Source organism: Recurvomyces mirabilis (genome assembly GCF_035927965.1).
Source record: "Recurvomyces mirabilis strain CCFEE 5264 chromosome Unknown scaffold_14, whole genome shotgun sequence".
In the NCBI taxonomy this organism is placed as follows: domain Eukaryota; kingdom Fungi; phylum Ascomycota; class Dothideomycetes; order Mycosphaerellales; family Teratosphaeriaceae; genus Recurvomyces; species Recurvomyces mirabilis.
The window spans coordinates 88,547-104,352 of record NW_027041948.1 but is presented as its reverse complement, the minus strand read 5'-3'; the positions used below and the strand labels follow the sequence as shown (position 1 = coordinate 104,352).

Genomic DNA, 15,806 nt, shown 5'->3' with positions numbered 1-15,806 from the left:
TGCGTCTCCAAGCTGCCTACAACATGATAGCTTCAAACAGTAGAGCCTCATCGTCAAACACACAAGACATACAAACAACCAAGTCACACTACCATCAGAATCCCCACACACACACAAACACATCGAGCACCACCACATCACGCCTTACCACTGCATAAACAAAAGTACACCAGCGGCGAAACACCGTACAGACGGCCAACATGTTCATCGCGCGATCAGAATATGGTACAAACCTTTCCCCAACACACCACATATACAACCTACTAACACTTACGGCAGACCGCGGCATCAACACCTTCTCCCCCGAAGGCCGCCTCTTCCAAGTCGAATACTCCCTCGAAGCCATTAAGCTCGGCAGCACCGCCATCGGCATCACCACCTCCTCCGGCACCGTGTTGGGAGTAGAGAAACGCATCACCTCCTCCCTACTCGAAACCTCCTCCGTCGAGAAAGTAGTCGAGATCGACCGGCACATAGGTTGTGCTATGTCGGGGCTCCAAGCCGATGCCAGGAGTATGATTGAACATGCACGGGTCACGAGTCAGAGTCATGTGTTTCATTATGCCGAGCCGATTGGGGTGGAGAGTTGTACGCAGGCGATTTGCGATTTGGCGTTGAGGTTTGGGGAGTCAGCGTCGGGGGAGGAGGAGGAGAGTATTATGTCGCGGCCTTTTGGCGTGGCGTTGCTTATTGCGGGTTATGATGAGGAAGGGCCGTCGCTGTAAGGCATTCAATACTATGAGATAGTATTGGGTAGTTGAAGTCGGGCTAATGTGTGTTTGCTAGTTACCACGCCGAACCTTCAGGTACCTTCTACCGCTACGACGCAAAAGCCATCGGGTCTGGATCCGAGGGTGCGCAGGCGGAGCTGCAGTCATCGTATCATAAGTCTTTGACCCTTCAGGAGGCCGAGGAGCTGGTGCTGAAGACGCTGAAGCAGGTGATGGAGGAGAAGCTGGATGCGAATAATGTGCAGCTTGCTAGCGTGACCAAGGATAAGGGGTTTAGGGTGTATGGGGATGAGGAGATGAAGGCTTGTGTGGGGAGGATAGAGGGGGACTCATAGATGGTGGTAGGCAAGCAGAGAGGTGGGCTGGGGTGCACAATATCTAAATCAGAGCATTGTTCGAGCGCTGCGGCGTTGACGGTGCTGGGTCTGTATCAAAGCTGGGCCCGGTTGCATGCAAGATATCACTTACAACGTCCAATATGTTGCACCAGACTTGTTGACGATCAAGGCGTGCACATCCCTATATCAGGCTGGATACTGTACGCCGGTCCGCCACATTCGATATCAAGAGACATTATTGCGACTTCGACGGCGAGGAAGAGGCGACTTCATTCATGGTGATCTGAAGGCTTAGCTGATAGAGTGTGGTTCAAGATGTGCCTGTTTCTGATGCAGACGAGTCGCAGAGCTGGTCTCAGGCCCGTAAATGCAAATCTGATGAAGGAGTGGTTAGCTGACGAGCACGCAAGCCATCGACTGATCTTGCCTTGTTCATCGATGGTACGTGGGCATAGCTTGCTCCTGCCTTATTTGATGGTACGTGAGCTGCGACTTCTTCTGCTTCATTCGACGGTCATGTGAAGCTCTCTTTCTTGACGCACTTCCATCATCACGAGGTTTTCTTCCTCAAAACTTTTCAAGCGTGTGCTTCACGTCTTTACACTTCTTTTACAACCACCACAACGCGGATCACACCGCACAACCTCTTCGACGCCTCAATGGCCACGACTGCTGAAGCAACGCAGAAGCGCGATGAGCGTTGCCACTTACTTGAGCTGCCGTGTGAGCTGCGAATCAAGATCTACGAAAACATTTTACAGCCTTACTCGATCAATGTTGGATCCAGCCGCACGCGATCTATTGCCGGACGGTCAATCGAGTCGATAGCGCAGTCTCGCTCCAAGTGCGTAGGTATGGAGCCGGGACTACACCCTCGGATCCTGCGAGCATGCCACCAGATCCACGATGAAGCCAAAGGCATGCTCCGTAACCCAGCCACCCTGACATTGCAACCAGTGTACGGACGCGACGCAAAGTTGTACCGAAGTGAGAGCCCTGTGGATTTGACAAGGTTCAGCTTTGCATGCAACCTGTCGCGACTGACGATGAGACTTGCGTTGGTGACTAGGGAATTGGAAGCAGAGATATTGCACTCCGAGGCGTTGACCAAATTCTGGAGCCGCGAGTGCCATGCGAACAGATTTCAACTAGATATTTGCAACCACTCAGGGCCCGATACTGACGCTGCATCTCTTCACGTCGCCGTTAATTTTTCGCAATTGTGGGTTGGCCGAGTCCGCAGTGATGAGACTACGGTCTCAATCTCACATGTCTACATGGAGTACCGCGTGGGTCGATGGCAGAAGATCAAACCCGGCATTTGGTCGGATGTGGGCGGAGGAAAGCATGTGCCATTGACTTAGCCCTCCCACTGTGATATCACTTGCGAATCAGTGCTGACAACCGCCACAGCGTTCATGCAAAAGACCAAATACACCAAGCAGCGTCTTGCTGAGATCTTTGACAATCTCAAGAAGGCATCTGTAGCAAGTGCTTGAGCACGGGCGCAAGTGAATGAGTGGACAGATCGTGAGTGAGCTTGTGACCCTTTGCTCGTTCCTTCCTCAACAAAAATCGAATCAAGCTTTCGCACGGCTACGCTAGTCTGAGTGCCTAGTCTTGGTTTTCTCTTCCTGTTTTAGGTCTCCCTATGATTCTCACATTCTTGCATTCCCTGCTAGACAAAAGTCGACACTGGTCACAACCTTCAAGATGTCGAACGCAACATCAGACTCGATCGACTCTGCCATTGATCAAAAGAGCAAGCGCTGTTTCCTGATTGAGCTCCCGATGGAGTTACGCATCGAGATCTACAGTCATCTCCTACAGCCTGGCACCATCGGAATAGCCTCTGAAGACGAGCCAACCATTATCGGACGCCCTCCATCTCTCGTCGCGAAGTCGCGTTTCACTCCATCCGAGGCTGACGGTGACCTCCATCCTCAGGTTTGACGAACATGCTTCCAAGCGTATTAAGAGGCTGCGTCGTTGCTATACAGGCCCAGGTCGTTACTTCTACATCCGTCTCGTTCTTCCGAGGACAGAAGTCCCGAGAGGATCCCTCCATTTGACATCCGAAAGTTTAGCCTGATGCGCGCTTTGCCTGAGCTGGAGATCCATCTTATCGTCACCTCGGGCACCATTGCTGAGGATGTGGCTCACTCGGGAACGCTACTCGAGAACTGGCCGCGTGCTTGCCAGGTCGGACACCTCACGCTGTTCATGTACGACAACTTCTTCTTGAAAGGAAAGGAAGAATTCGATCGTATGGCGGCTTTGGTCAGGACATGGATACATGCGGTCCACTGTGAGACGTGCGAAGTGAGATCGGAATGGCAGTACGGGGGCCTTATTGTAGGCAGGTGGGTACGGGAGAAAGATGGAACGTGGGCAGAGGCGGACGTTGCCAAGTCTGGTAAGAGACTGCGAACGTGAAAGCGATGCTAAGGAGGTGCTGACCTTGTACACAGCCTGGGGTGGTCCGGGACCACCTCCCTCCCAAGAACGTGTGATGGAGGTGTATGATGCCGTCAAGCGAGCGTTGCCGGGTCCTGCTGGTCAGTCTCAATGAGTGTGTATCGGATCAATCGACACTCTCTCCCTCTTAGTGCTCGAGACCTGTTGCAGGACTGCCCAGGCGTGCATGGAGGAAAATGACAGTGGCACGTATCACTACGCTGTGGCCAACCATCAACCATAGTTGTGGGTACATTGTCTGGCTGCTTCAAGAAGGCTTATACTCCCCATCAGCTTCCTGATCGTCTGGTCCGCCATCCGCGACCGTGGCTTCTGTAGATAAACCGCCGTCCTAACATGATAATTAGTACTTCTCCGCGATGGATTCATAATCTCTACGACTTACCTTCGCAGTCCCTCCTACACCATAGTTAGGATTGCCTGGTCCTGCTTTGGAGCCCGAGCTACCGCTGCTGCCACCACTGCTGCCGCCACTGCTGCCGCCGCCGCCCGAAGACGAGCCTCCGGACGAAGCTCCGCCGGACGATGCACCGCCTGGAGGCTGGTAGGTGCCATCAGCATCCCCCGCGTCAGGGCCACCGTCTCGAACTGTATCAGCTGTCGAAAGTCCACCGTCTTGGCTGCAGTATTGTCAGTATTGATGAGCAGCAGATAGGAGATTCTCGCTGTACTCACGCAGTCCCGCCCACGCCGTAATTCTTGTTTCCTGTAGACATTGTGCTTTGCTATATCGTTGTAGTACAACAAATACTGTGGAAGATGCGATACTTACCTTACTTTACCTACCTCAGCTTCCCAGCAACCAGGTCAGACGTCCACATCCACAGCAGAACGGGATATGACGCAGCGCAGTCCTCGAATCCAGGCTTTGCTTTCCACTGAGGACCCAGAACGTGGGGTATATACCTCACAAGGCCAAAGGTGAAGTTGGCAATCAAAACCTTGGCAAGTGACGTTGCGGAAGTCACGACCGAGGAGAGTTTCAACGCCTCCAACCGTCAAGCCTGAACTCAATTCTGGACAACCACGCTTCTTCAAGACAGGTAAATGCCCGTTGTGAAGCTTCTCTCTCTCTCTCTCACGACCTCATGTCAGCGGATCAGGTAGAAGTAGCAGACAGCCGAGAGCCTGTTTGAAGATGATTTTCGAAGTAGTGTCTATGTATTGGATTGGATATGAGCCGAAACAGAATACCACCGCCATGTCATGCGTCTAGTCGTGCCGAGCATAATCGCACTCATCCAACGTATTACAGAAGAACGTAGTGTCCCTTCAGTAGCGCCGTTGCCAGTGCTGCCGACAAAGATGCGCCGTCTAAAACCCGATACCATAAACGCCACGCTTTCCGTTACCCATGTACGCCAATAACACCTCGCTCACTCGCTTGCCCACGCACAGCCTTGCAATCCAGAAGTCATCTTTGCCACCTGACTCTACATAGTCTCCAGGGTACGGGTAGTACTTGTGCCGTTTGCACGGTTGTAAGACATTGTCCGTAAATTCGGACCGCCATCTTGTCGAAGCCGGTAGTCACTCTCATCATGCGTACTGTGAGATCCCGTAGGGAAGAGCTCATCCGCACGTGTGCCACTCTTCTGTGCACCCACCTGGTCGTAGGACATGCGCAGCCGCTTACGCCCTTCCGTTGCGCTGAGAGGAGCAGCAGAGAACGGTCCATCGAAGTTGTCCGCTTCGAGCGGATCATTGCTGTTAAAATGTGATGGCGGCGGTGGGAACGGTAGGACGCTGAGCTTATCGAGCGAGTGCGGAGCGCTCAGAGGTGTCGTTGCACCAGAAGCGCGCGTCTGGACCTCCATAGGTTGAGGTGGGGGTATACGGCTCATGAATCCTTCCTGAGAGCCATGTGACAAGCTCTGAGCATGGTGCGGCTGGCCGATCGGCGCCGGAATTGGGTATGATGGTCGAGATATGGGATATGCTGGTGGCGGCGGCGCTATGCTGAACTGTGATGAGTGACGACGGGAGTCGATCGAGGCGGATGGGAGCGAGTCGATACTTCCACGGTAGCCATACTCTGATGGTGGGGGTGCCTGAGAATGTGGTGCATACGATGGGTAGCCGTGGCTGTAGGTCGGGACTGAAGGCGAAGGCACTTGACTTGTGGTAGGGGGTGGTAGTGGTGCATACGCATGATGGGCACCGTACTGAAGTGGTGGTGGCTGCATGCTGGGTTGCGACATGAACGGAGGCGGCTGATATGACTGTGTAGGTGACGGGCCGTAAGCAGACGTCGAAGCGTAGGCGTGCTGTGGTGTGTTTGGACCGTTCCCGAATGGTTGACTATAGGCCTGACCCAGCTCTTGCGACTCGCGACGAGACAAGGGTAGGGGTAGCGAGTGGAGGCTGGCGTTGCTAGAGGATCTTGGGCGGCCATGTGCTTCTGGTGCTATGTGGTGTGTGGAGGAGTCTGGCTCGACGGATGCGTGTGCTCGGGCTTCTGCTGTCTCGTCCTCGTAGTCACCCCAATCCTTGCCGGATGCCTTCGTGTCGCGACGGCGCATTCTCACGTCGCGTCGTATCCTCACACGACAGCCTTGCTCAGCGACCACGCGGCTTAAAGAAGTGCTCTCGGTCAACCCCGGGAACTTCTTGGCGCTGAACACGTTAAACGGCTCGGACTTGACTTCGAGGCGATGGGTGACGTGAGCGTCGCCAGATGAGGCAGCTCCAGTGCCATCGTCGTCTCCGACATCCTTAAGCTCCTCGTATAAACTGAAGCTGAGCCTGTACTTGCCCTCGTGCCTGACGGACAGATCTGGGAAGATGAAGTAGCCTGCTGGTATTGGTCGATCGAGGTAAACCATGCCCGCTACGGGTGTTCCAGTGAGGACAGTGAGTTGTTGCTTGCTTTCGGGCACGCGACCATGGGCAATGACTCGTGCCTGCTCCAGGGTGGCGAATAAGAAATAGTTGGCATTCATGGAGAACGTGATGTCGGTGTCTGGAGCAGCGCCGTCGAAGATCCTGAGCTCAACAATCGGCGGAGGATCGACTGGACGGCGATCTGCTGACGATTTCGCGCCTGCACCACATGCTCTCGCACGCTCTGGTTGCTGGATGACCTTGAGATGGTAATTGAGAGTTTTGCCATCCTTCGTCACGCGAGTCGTGCGACTCGTCGTTACATTGTCGGGTTCGCGACTCTCCATGCTCCCTTTGGTAGACATGTAGTCCGATAGAAGCAATGGCTGTCCTTGATCTGTTCTCATAATCAGCATAATTTCTCGTATGGTAGCCGACAACGCACGTTGTCAAGCATTGCTGACCAACGAAAGTGAGGCGGGTTCTGGCAGGATGAGAGCCTGCTCAATCCATGGCGGCGGCCTTGGGTTATAGGCGGTACCACACGCGTGGATCTGGGAGCAGCTTTCGCCCGGGAGATTGGAGGCAAGCGCGCTGGCACGCAAGGGATGGCAGACTCACAGATTATGATATGCTACCAGGGATATTAGTTGGATTGGAGAGTACACAAAGCCTGGCCACTGGAGGATATATGCGCCGGTTCGCAGAAATGCGACGAGTTGTTATGGGAAGCAGCGAAAGTCGGAGGCCTTGAACAGGTTTGAGTAGTGTCCCAGACGACCGGTAAATCCAGATGCTCCACCCTACACACCACAAATGAACTTCTCCCCTCCGCCGGCGTCTCGTCGATGATAAAGAAGTGTCGACGGGACCTTGGACAGGCGCTCACCTCAATAAAGAGAAAGCTGCTGGACGCGCAGACGGGGGAGAAGAGAGAGCAGGAGGAGCAGAGGACAGTGCCCTCCGACCAATAGTGGCTGCACAACCGAAGCGAGCTGCGCTAGTCCCACTAACTCGGAACCGCTCACATTTGCGCAAACGCAGCGCATGGACCAGACGGAAAGCTGGCGCACATGCTATTGAAAGCTTCTGGCATGGGGAGCTCATCTGGAGGATGCAGGTCGTGGTGGTGGAGGTCGACATCATGCTCATGACTTCCTTCAAATCGAGGCAGACGGCGAGGGGACACGCCCATACCGTAATAATAATCCTGTCGTAGACTCAGCAGTCCCCACTGTTTCTCCAGCTCCTGAGTTCCAGCCTAGTCAACGCTTTTGGGCTGCCGAGTGGTAGGTTTGGACGCGGGCCGTCTGTCGCAACGGTCGGTTACAGCTCACCTGCGAAGAGGGCGGCAACTTCGGACGTCGAAAAACGTGCCAAAAAGTCCGTTGACCCAGTATCCTTGAGACATCCCGCTCCTACCGCAGCACATTGATTAGTCGAGGCACGAATGCACGGTGCATGCCATGTTGCCCAGGTCTCGGGACTGCTACCGAACGAGAAACGATCCTTCGCTGGTCAATCGGAGAATTTACATATATCCCAGTAACACATGGTCATGACAGAGCATTTCTATCGTTTCTGAATCGTATACTGTATTGGTGTGCGCAACCCTCCATCCCGGCTAGACCTGTTCGCCTCTGTCAATATTCACTCCTCATTAATAGCATTTCGTATAGTCGACCGTTACACAAAACGTCCATGCTCACTATCAGGACATGCTAGCCACTTCCGCTGTACGGCGAGCTGTTATTGCTGGGAATGAGCAGTATGCAAGATTTCGACTATCGGCAAACATACCTCACCACGTGTCTCTCCATGGCGTTTCTGCAGACTGCAGTTAGGCGTCTGACCATCCGGTGGAGTGATGCATTATGCTGGCTCATACAGCCACAGCTATACCACGAAACTTCCACATTCACAAAAGTTAGGTATCGTTGTAACGTTGCTCATGGCTGCGCACCGGAATGGGAGCTGTCAAGAAGCGGTTGCACGCATGCTTGGGCTCCAACCTTGATCACCAAACTCTGACCTTGTGTACCATCACGGCCAGTCCAAGCAATTGCCTTTACTCATCAAGGTACCTTCAAACTCACACCCTCATGTTGGAAAGTCTACCAAGTAGGTCCCAGCTGTATGCAAGAAAGCTTCCCACACAACCAAAATCTCATCCCAACGGCGTCGGCTTCGTCGGCTACAGTTGACACCCCAAAACAGGGCCTCCTGCATCGCTGACTGCGTACCATCCGCAAGAGGCGAGTACAAGAACTCCGGTTCGTTGAGGCACGCCCAGGTTACACGACAGCAGATGCGCGTGCGTGAGACCACTGTACAGGCCATCAGGAGACTTTCCTCCTCCCCCTCCCTCCCGTCCTCGCCGCTTTGAACAGAGTACCTGACGCCCGCATCCTCGCGAACGACTGCCAAACAGCCACATGGTCGTGCGGGACAAAGAAGAGCGACACGTGGTTGTGCAGCGAAGGACCCACTTCCGCAGTCTTGACGCCTCCTGCTTACTACGACTTGCAGGTCTTTGACTGAGACAGGAGCTGGAGACGAGACCCGTGGCTCGTATACTTTAAGCCCACTGTTTCGTGCTGTCCAAGCACGGCATATAGCAGCCACTGCCCTCACTATGGATCGGGTTCGTGTTATTTCGACCTCCCGTGGTTTCTTCACTCAGCCACACGCATGAATCTTGCATAGTCACTATAGCATTCACGTCCACGTTCTTGACATCATGCCATACTACATGCGTGCTCGTGCATCACGGACTGCTTTGTTTCAACCTTGGATGCTCCTCGCTGCCACCCTCACTGGTATCCCGAGAACCAGGTTACAGCATCAAGCCTATCACGCTCGACCACATCATCACTGTCCAGACCCGTGGGAGAGGGCTCTTAAGCTAGCTACACAATCTATGCGTGACGTACGTGAACTAGAAAGCAGGCACAAACCAGTCATTCGAGCCAAACCCGTATATACGGCGCTCAATCTGTGTTCATCGTGTACATAATCGTTACACGCTGGGTATCGTGACCTATCAGCAGGTCGCGGCCTCGAGTCTTCCTCAACGGGAATCTCCGCTCGCAGCTTGCATATAAGAGACCGCCCAAACGCCTCAGCGTACCTACGCTGTCCAATTTCCCGTGTTATCCTTCGCTAAAGCGGCATTCCATAGATATCATTTCTGCGCCCCCCCCCCAAGCCTTACGCTCTTTGCCTTTCGTCCATCGTTCAACTTCCATCGAAGCGACAGCCCACAGACCACAACCACCACTACTGCCATCTGCCTTTCGTGTTCGCGAGAAGAAAAACAAGAATCGACGTAGACTTACCATCAACCATTATTCCCAGGCCCCTGCCCATAGCCTCCCTGGTCTCTAACGTTATAGCTCGACTGCTGGAATTGCTGCGCCGCTTGTTGGCCATACTGCATCCACTGCGCCGGGTTCCCCGACTGTTGCTGCGAATAATACTTCAGCGCCATCTCCGTCGTTTTCGGATCGAGGATATCTTTATATGTGAAAATTTGTCGGCTCATCTGCTGCGGCACATACTGCGTGCTCTGCTGCCCATTCGGCGGTATGAGGGTGACGTTAACGCCGCCGGGTCTGCTAGGCGGGGCAGTCGCAAGGACACATTGTGGACCGTAGAAGGTGGAGGCGGCGGCTTTGTCGCCGAACATTACTGTCATGCCGTTAGGGAAGTTGTAGCCGAAGATAGAGACTTCGGTGCCGCCGCGGACAGGTCCCTCTGAGGGCACCATCCTGGTGATGGCTGGGAGGGATGAAGTCTCGGGCTCTGCACCGCCACCTGCTTGGACCATTTGCTGTTGCTGCTGCTGTAGTAGCTGTTGTGCTTGTTGCTGCTGGTAAGGTGCTTGTCGTGCCTGCATCGTATTCGTCGGAGTCTGTATTGGGTGTCTAGCGTATGCATTCATGTTCGCCCGACTCTGCGTGAGTACCGGACTAGAGGACCGACTGGGCACGGCGGACGAAGGATGTGAGAAGTAAGCTTGTTGGGCTTGCGCTTGCTGAGATCGCGCGAATTGCTGATCCAGAGTAGCTTGCGTGAAGAACGGTTGCTGGGTCTCGCTGGGCGTTGGTGGTGCACTACCGAAGAACTGCGCCGGACCTCCGTTGGCTGGTATTGTCATGTACTGCTGAGACTGAGCATAATCTGTTGAAGGTGAGAATGGTGAGGTCAGAGACATGGCAGAAGGCATGGTCGCAGAAGGCGGCTGGCTCGTGTCGACTCGCGTCATGGTCAGCCCACTTGGAAGCCGCCTATGAGCGCCTCCCGAAGCTTTACGCTTCTTGTTCGGCCCGGAGTGTCCAGCGTTGGTAGGTGAGCCGGGTCGTGACAAGCTCGTTGGTGTCATTGTCGCTGAAGTAGCCTGCGAGGTGTAGCCAGAGTTCGGCACCTGGTGAACATGACTGTGCGAGTTGTACATCTGGCCGTACTGCATGGCCTGCAGGTTACCAGTAGAGCGCGACGATGGGAAGTTTGGTAGGCCTGGCTGGTAGAGGTTGACCATGGACTGGGAGCTGGGAAGGCCGTTCGATGCACCTCCAAATGCTGCATAGCTCCCGTCATACTCTCCTGGCATGGTAGCCGAATAACTTGGTGGATGTGTCTTATGATCGTCTGTTATGAGGATCGAGTCGGACATTTGTTGAGCAACCACGTTGCCCGTTTGATCCTTGAGCGTGAAGATGACCTTGAAGCCCTCCTTCTCGTTCTGGTGGCGACAATAGCATGCAATACGCATGGCAGCTGCTACCTGTACTGCGCCCTCTGGTGGAACGTATGGTGGGTCCTCGAGCACATTGTCCTGCTGAGGCTTCTCCCACGGCTTGAATGCAAGGTACTCCTGTGAGTTGAAGACCACGACTCGTTCCGTCTCGTAACGTTCCCAGTGCTGTTGCTCTTCTTCCTTTTTCAACTTCTTGCGCGCCGCCCGTTTGCGCTCTCTTTGAATACAATTTGGGCATATGCGGACTTCGCCACCATTAGCTGGCTTTTCTGCATCCTCCACATTCCTGGCATCGTTTCGATCATCGTCGCCAGACTCGCGCGCAAACTCCGCACGTCGCTGGATCTCATCATTATTCTGGAGAGCGGCTTTCCGTAGTGCTCTCTCGTTCAGCTGCTTGTTGTGCATAGCTGAAGTGCACACCAACATAGTATGCAGCTCCAGAGACTTGCTGCGTTCATACTCATCTTTCGCGAGCAGCTTGGATTTGGCAATAGTATGAAGTGGTAAATGGAGATGCTCAAGGCCGGGCGGTGGAGTCTCCAAGGTCATCACTATATTGATCTGGGTCTCCACGCGCGATTTGGCCGCAATGGGGGCGATGTGCAGAGGGGATCTGCCGAGAGTGCTTGGAGCCGCCCGCGTAGTCGCCGGTGGTGTCGCGCCGTTAACTCTAGGAGATGGCGTGAAGGCAAGACCGCCTGGTGAGGCAAATTGATTGCCAAATTCCTGCGGCCACGTGGGGTTCTGGATCATGCCGTTGTTCCAAGCTGGATTAGCGTTGAAGGTCTCGTTACTGTCTGATGATGGCGTGGAAAATACTGCATTAGGCGATGCATTGTTGAACATGGCAGTGGCGTCGAGAGCTCCGTTCGGGTCTTCCGAGCCCAGCTGGAACATGCCGGGATTGATTGTCTGCTGCTGCTGTATGCAGTGTTAGTAAGCTGGGTGAGGAAGGTACGGATGTTCTGCGCTTACTGGAGACGGCGGATACGTGTGCGCCATGGGCACGTGCATCTGCGCCAAGGAGACAGGCATGCCAAAATCACGATTCTGTTCAGGGCTGGCAGCATTACTGTTGCCAACAAACTCAAAGGGCGCCATCCCATCTAACGCGTGTTCGAGCGAAAGGTCGTCCATGCGCTGGACTGGCGCCTGGTTGTATGGGTGCACGTTGGACGCTCCTGCCATGTCCATTTCATCCTCAAGCTTCACTCCAGTCTCGGTGGCCTGTGCTGAGACAGATCCAGGCGACTCGGTGACTTTCCTCTTGCGTCTGCTTGACGTGTCTGAGGCCGAGTCTTGACTCGAGCTTTCTGTAGATGCGCCGACGGGGATGCCGGCGGGTGCTTGCTGTGCGCCGGTGACAGTGGGAGGGTCAAATCCTGCTTTGGAAGATGTGCGCATGTTGATGCCATGTTCGTCGAGGTATGTGCTGTGGTTGGTGAACCTGTCGATGTCGAACTCGACTACATCATTCATGCTGTCATCGAAGGCAGTATTGAACATGGGGTCATTCCAGTCGACGTCGCCATTCCCAGGGGTGTTGCGCGGGTCCATCGCGTAGCACGACCAGCCGAGGAGCTCGCCAAGCAAGATACCGTGACTTCCTGCTGTTGCCGAAGGTGGAAGGGTTGACAGATGAATGTGGAGAGCGCCTACGAGCGCTCTTGCCTCTGCCTCTGCCTCCTGGTCCCTCTCCGCTCCACAAGTCTACCAATAACCCACCATCTCTTGCTCCAGCTCTTGACTCCGTGACTTATACTGCAGCGCCGTGGGATGTCTGTATAGAGTAGGACTTGGGGACCCGCCGTAGGACTAGAGATATGGTGGTGTGCGGAGCTAACAAGAGAGCAGCAATAGCAGAGTCGCGAGAGAGCGCCCGTTAGAGTTCAGGCCACTAGGCGGGGATTACGCGAGAAGTTGGACGCAGCTCGTATTATGAGCTTGTTGTGGTCAGCAAGATACAACAGTCAAGGTACTGCTTCAGCTCACGAATGGCCCGATGGTCTCGTTGTCGCGTGGCAGCTCTACCAGTATACGACACCACCATCAACTTCTGGTCGCTCTCCTCTTTCGAGAGCACGGCTCGAGTAAGTGCGGGGTGGCGCTTGGGCTGCCGCATGCAAGTCAAGGATTCATCTGATGGATCAGATCCGTGACGACAGACGCAACCTTGCCCTTCCGATATGGTCTTTGTTTGAGCAGACGATGATTGTACAGTTGCTACACAAGAGTTTGGCTATATTTTGACCTTTCGGATCAAGCAGCGAGAGGCTTACCATTTCCTGTCCCAATCCCACAAACCTGCTCCTGTCCATGGCCTGGCGTCGTCTGCCACGCCTTCTGCTCAGCGTCCGAACCACGGCCCGATTCGCGGCATAGCCTTTCCTCAAGCAGCATCTCCTTCGGGTCCATATCTCTGACCTCGTTCTCCCTTGAACAACACTCGAATGAAGTGTTCGTAAAAGTGCCGAGCTGGTTAACCCTGGGCTGCGGTGTTCGGAGCACTCTCACGTGGGATTTCACATGTCGGAGTCGCCACCTGCACTTTCGGACAGACTATCCACTAGTCCGATGCTGGCAACCACTGGTACACAGATGAACAAGACTCAAATTTCTTGCCCGCCTTTACAATGAGATGTCGGCGATAACGTGAATATCGTGCCGGACAAGCAAACAACAGGTTGTCACGACCCGTTCCGCGACCAACACAGCCTGACCCGCTCCTTCTGCATCTGAATCCACCTTCGCACAGCTTCCGACCTTTTCTGTGAACAACGTTCGGAAGAGAGGCGCTGCGTCCGTGGCCGTGGCCAGTGCCAGTCAAGATGCTTGTCCTTTGCGCCAATTGCCCCTTGAGCTTCGTGAGCAGATCTACATCCATGTCCTCCGTCCCGATCGCATCACCATCAATGTGCCAGGTCTCCTCAAAGACAACGATCTTATCATGCTAGCATATCGGGACGCTACCAAGACTCCCCTTGTCATAGCCATGGATAAAACGACACCCAAACGCTTTCGCCGAGCAGCGCTTTTGCGGACGTGCAAGAGCGTGTATAGCGAGGCACGCCGCTACCTCTACGAGCCGCAGACCCTCGCACTTCTGCAATTTCAATGGCAACGGGATCAGCGTTCCAAGCGGATGGATGCGCGGCTCTTGGGGCGTATGCGGCATGTGCAGAATATCAGTGTGAACTTCTCCGAAGTCCCTTGGAGAGGCGCTATCACGAGGGAAGCTGCAATCTGCACGAAAGTCATCGTTGGCTGTCTACAGCCTAACCTTCAGATTACAGTGCTCGACCTCACTTTTCGTGCACAACAAGGCGTGTTGGAGGAGGAATGGTTGAACTCGATGCTGGAGATTGCGGCGCATTGGTTTCGAGCTGCGAGGGGGCCTACGATCATGCAGTTGGAGATCTACTTCGTGCGCTCGCTTCACGATAGGGCGAAGCTCAAGCTAGGAGGTGAGGGCACGTGAGTTGATGCTACGGATGATCGTGGGCGTGGCTATGGTGAGCTGCTTTCTCATTTCGAGGCGTGGACAGATGCTGACATGTTTTCAGAGCTGGGCGTCGCTAAGAGGCAAGCTTTCTTGCCAGTATTCAACCAATCCTACATGGTGATTGACGCGTTGGGTGGAGTCACCTGGCGCTTTGCCAGCCACGCCGCGGCGAAATACCAATGGCTAATGGTGAAGCCACAGGACAGACATTCACACTTCTTAATTGTCGCGCCAGAGGACCTTTCCGGCCCCACAAATCCCTGCTCCCGCTCCTTCCATTTCGGTTTTCGCGCCGGCAAGCTGCGTAACTCATTGACCACACCACCTCCATCTCTTCATTTCGACACGCACTCTCTCACTGACCGCCGACGAACACATGGCGAACACACACTGCCACTTCTTCCATCTACCACTTGAGCTTCGCGAGCAAATCTACAGACATGTTCTAAGCAACAACGATCGCCACCTCACGATTCACATGCCTGAAGTCCTGTACACTCATCACCCACTTCAACAAGAGGATCCTTCGAAGCCTCGCCATGTGGTCACCAACTCCCACCACGGCGGCAATCACTCCCAGGTAAATCCTGCTCTGCTGCGTGTCTGTAAGCAAATACACGGGGAGGCTTGTGCATTACTCTATACATTCGACACTGTATCGTTTGAACGAGCATCCCCGACCATTCCTTGAGGCTTCTTTGACGCTCGGATGCTGCGACACGTCAGGAAAGTAGGAAGGGTCGCTGTCCGGGTCAAGTCATCCCACTACTTTGGGACCGACCACTTAAGATCTGCGCTGGCTTGCTCGAAAGTCTTGGCTGGGCTTTTCAGGCCAGATGTTCGTATCGAGTCGTTATCGTTGGACTTCTGTGACCCGCAAGCGACACTCGATGAAGAGTGGATGTCAGCTGTGCTTGAGGTCGCGAGGTTCTGGTTCGGACTCACAACGCATACTCAAAACACGACCCTCAGTCTGGTTCCGTGGAGTTGGCATTCCGGCGCTGGGAACGTAGAGGCTGTATTTGTGCTTCGGGAGGGTGATCGTTGGGTCGATCAGACGAATGTCTTTTCACAAGACTCTGGTAAGGCAGCTACTGCGAGAATCCAGACCGGGTGAGATGCTGACCGATGTATTAGAGGTTCGGAGACTGAACCGGGGAGTTTTAACGGCG

The 15,806-nt window shown here is 54.3% G+C and overlaps 6 protein-coding genes across 6 annotated transcripts; 3 read left to right on the top strand and 3 right to left on the bottom strand.

The window, feature by feature from the left end:
• Nucleotides 1-200: 200 nt before the first annotated feature.
• On the top strand, nt 201-1,066 carry PUP2 (proteasome component pup2; the record flags this gene model as incomplete). The annotated part of the gene is made up of 3 exons (XM_064838363.1): nt 201-225; nt 280-721; nt 787-1,066. The coding sequence occupies 3 exons, from the start codon at nt 201-203 to the stop codon at nt 1,064-1,066; spliced, it is 747 nt and encodes a 248-aa protein (XP_064693817.1).
• Nucleotides 1,067-3,160: 2,094 nt separating this feature from the next.
• Nucleotides 3,161-3,641, top strand: LTS14_005664 (uncharacterized protein; the record flags this gene model as incomplete). Its single annotated transcript, XM_064838362.1, has 2 exons — nt 3,161-3,485; nt 3,541-3,641. 2 exons carry the CDS (start codon nt 3,161-3,163, stop codon nt 3,639-3,641), a joined length of 426 nt encoding a protein of 141 aa, XP_064693816.1.
• A 153-nt stretch (nt 3,642-3,794) lies between these two features.
• On the bottom strand, nt 3,795-4,263 carry LTS14_005663 (uncharacterized protein; the record flags this gene model as incomplete). Its single annotated transcript, XM_064838361.1, has 3 exons — nt 3,795-3,878; nt 3,933-4,167; nt 4,223-4,263. The coding sequence occupies 3 exons, from the start codon at nt 4,261-4,263 to the stop codon at nt 3,795-3,797; spliced, it is 360 nt and encodes a 119-aa protein (XP_064693815.1).
• Nucleotides 4,264-4,980: 717 nt separating this feature from the next.
• Nucleotides 4,981-6,735, bottom strand: VEL1 (velum formation- protein; the record flags this gene model as incomplete). Its single annotated transcript, XM_064838360.1, has 1 exon — nt 4,981-6,735. The coding sequence occupies one exon, from the start codon at nt 6,733-6,735 to the stop codon at nt 4,981-4,983; it is 1,755 nt and encodes a 584-aa protein (XP_064693814.1).
• Nucleotides 6,736-9,710: 2,975 nt separating this feature from the next.
• Nucleotides 9,711-12,689, bottom strand: SPT23 (SPT3 Dosage dependent suppressor of Ty-induced promoter mutations-like protein; the record flags this gene model as incomplete). Its single annotated transcript, XM_064838359.1, has 2 exons — nt 9,711-12,053; nt 12,108-12,689. The coding sequence occupies 2 exons, from the start codon at nt 12,687-12,689 to the stop codon at nt 9,711-9,713; spliced, it is 2,925 nt and encodes a 974-aa protein (XP_064693813.1).
• A 1,390-nt stretch (nt 12,690-14,079) lies between these two features.
• LTS14_005660 (uncharacterized protein) lies at nt 14,080-14,610 on the top strand (the record flags this gene model as incomplete). The annotated part of the gene is made up of 1 exon (XM_064838358.1): nt 14,080-14,610. One exon carries the CDS (start codon nt 14,080-14,082, stop codon nt 14,608-14,610), a length of 531 nt encoding a protein of 176 aa, XP_064693812.1.
• Between the last annotated feature and the right edge of the window lie 1,196 nt (nt 14,611-15,806).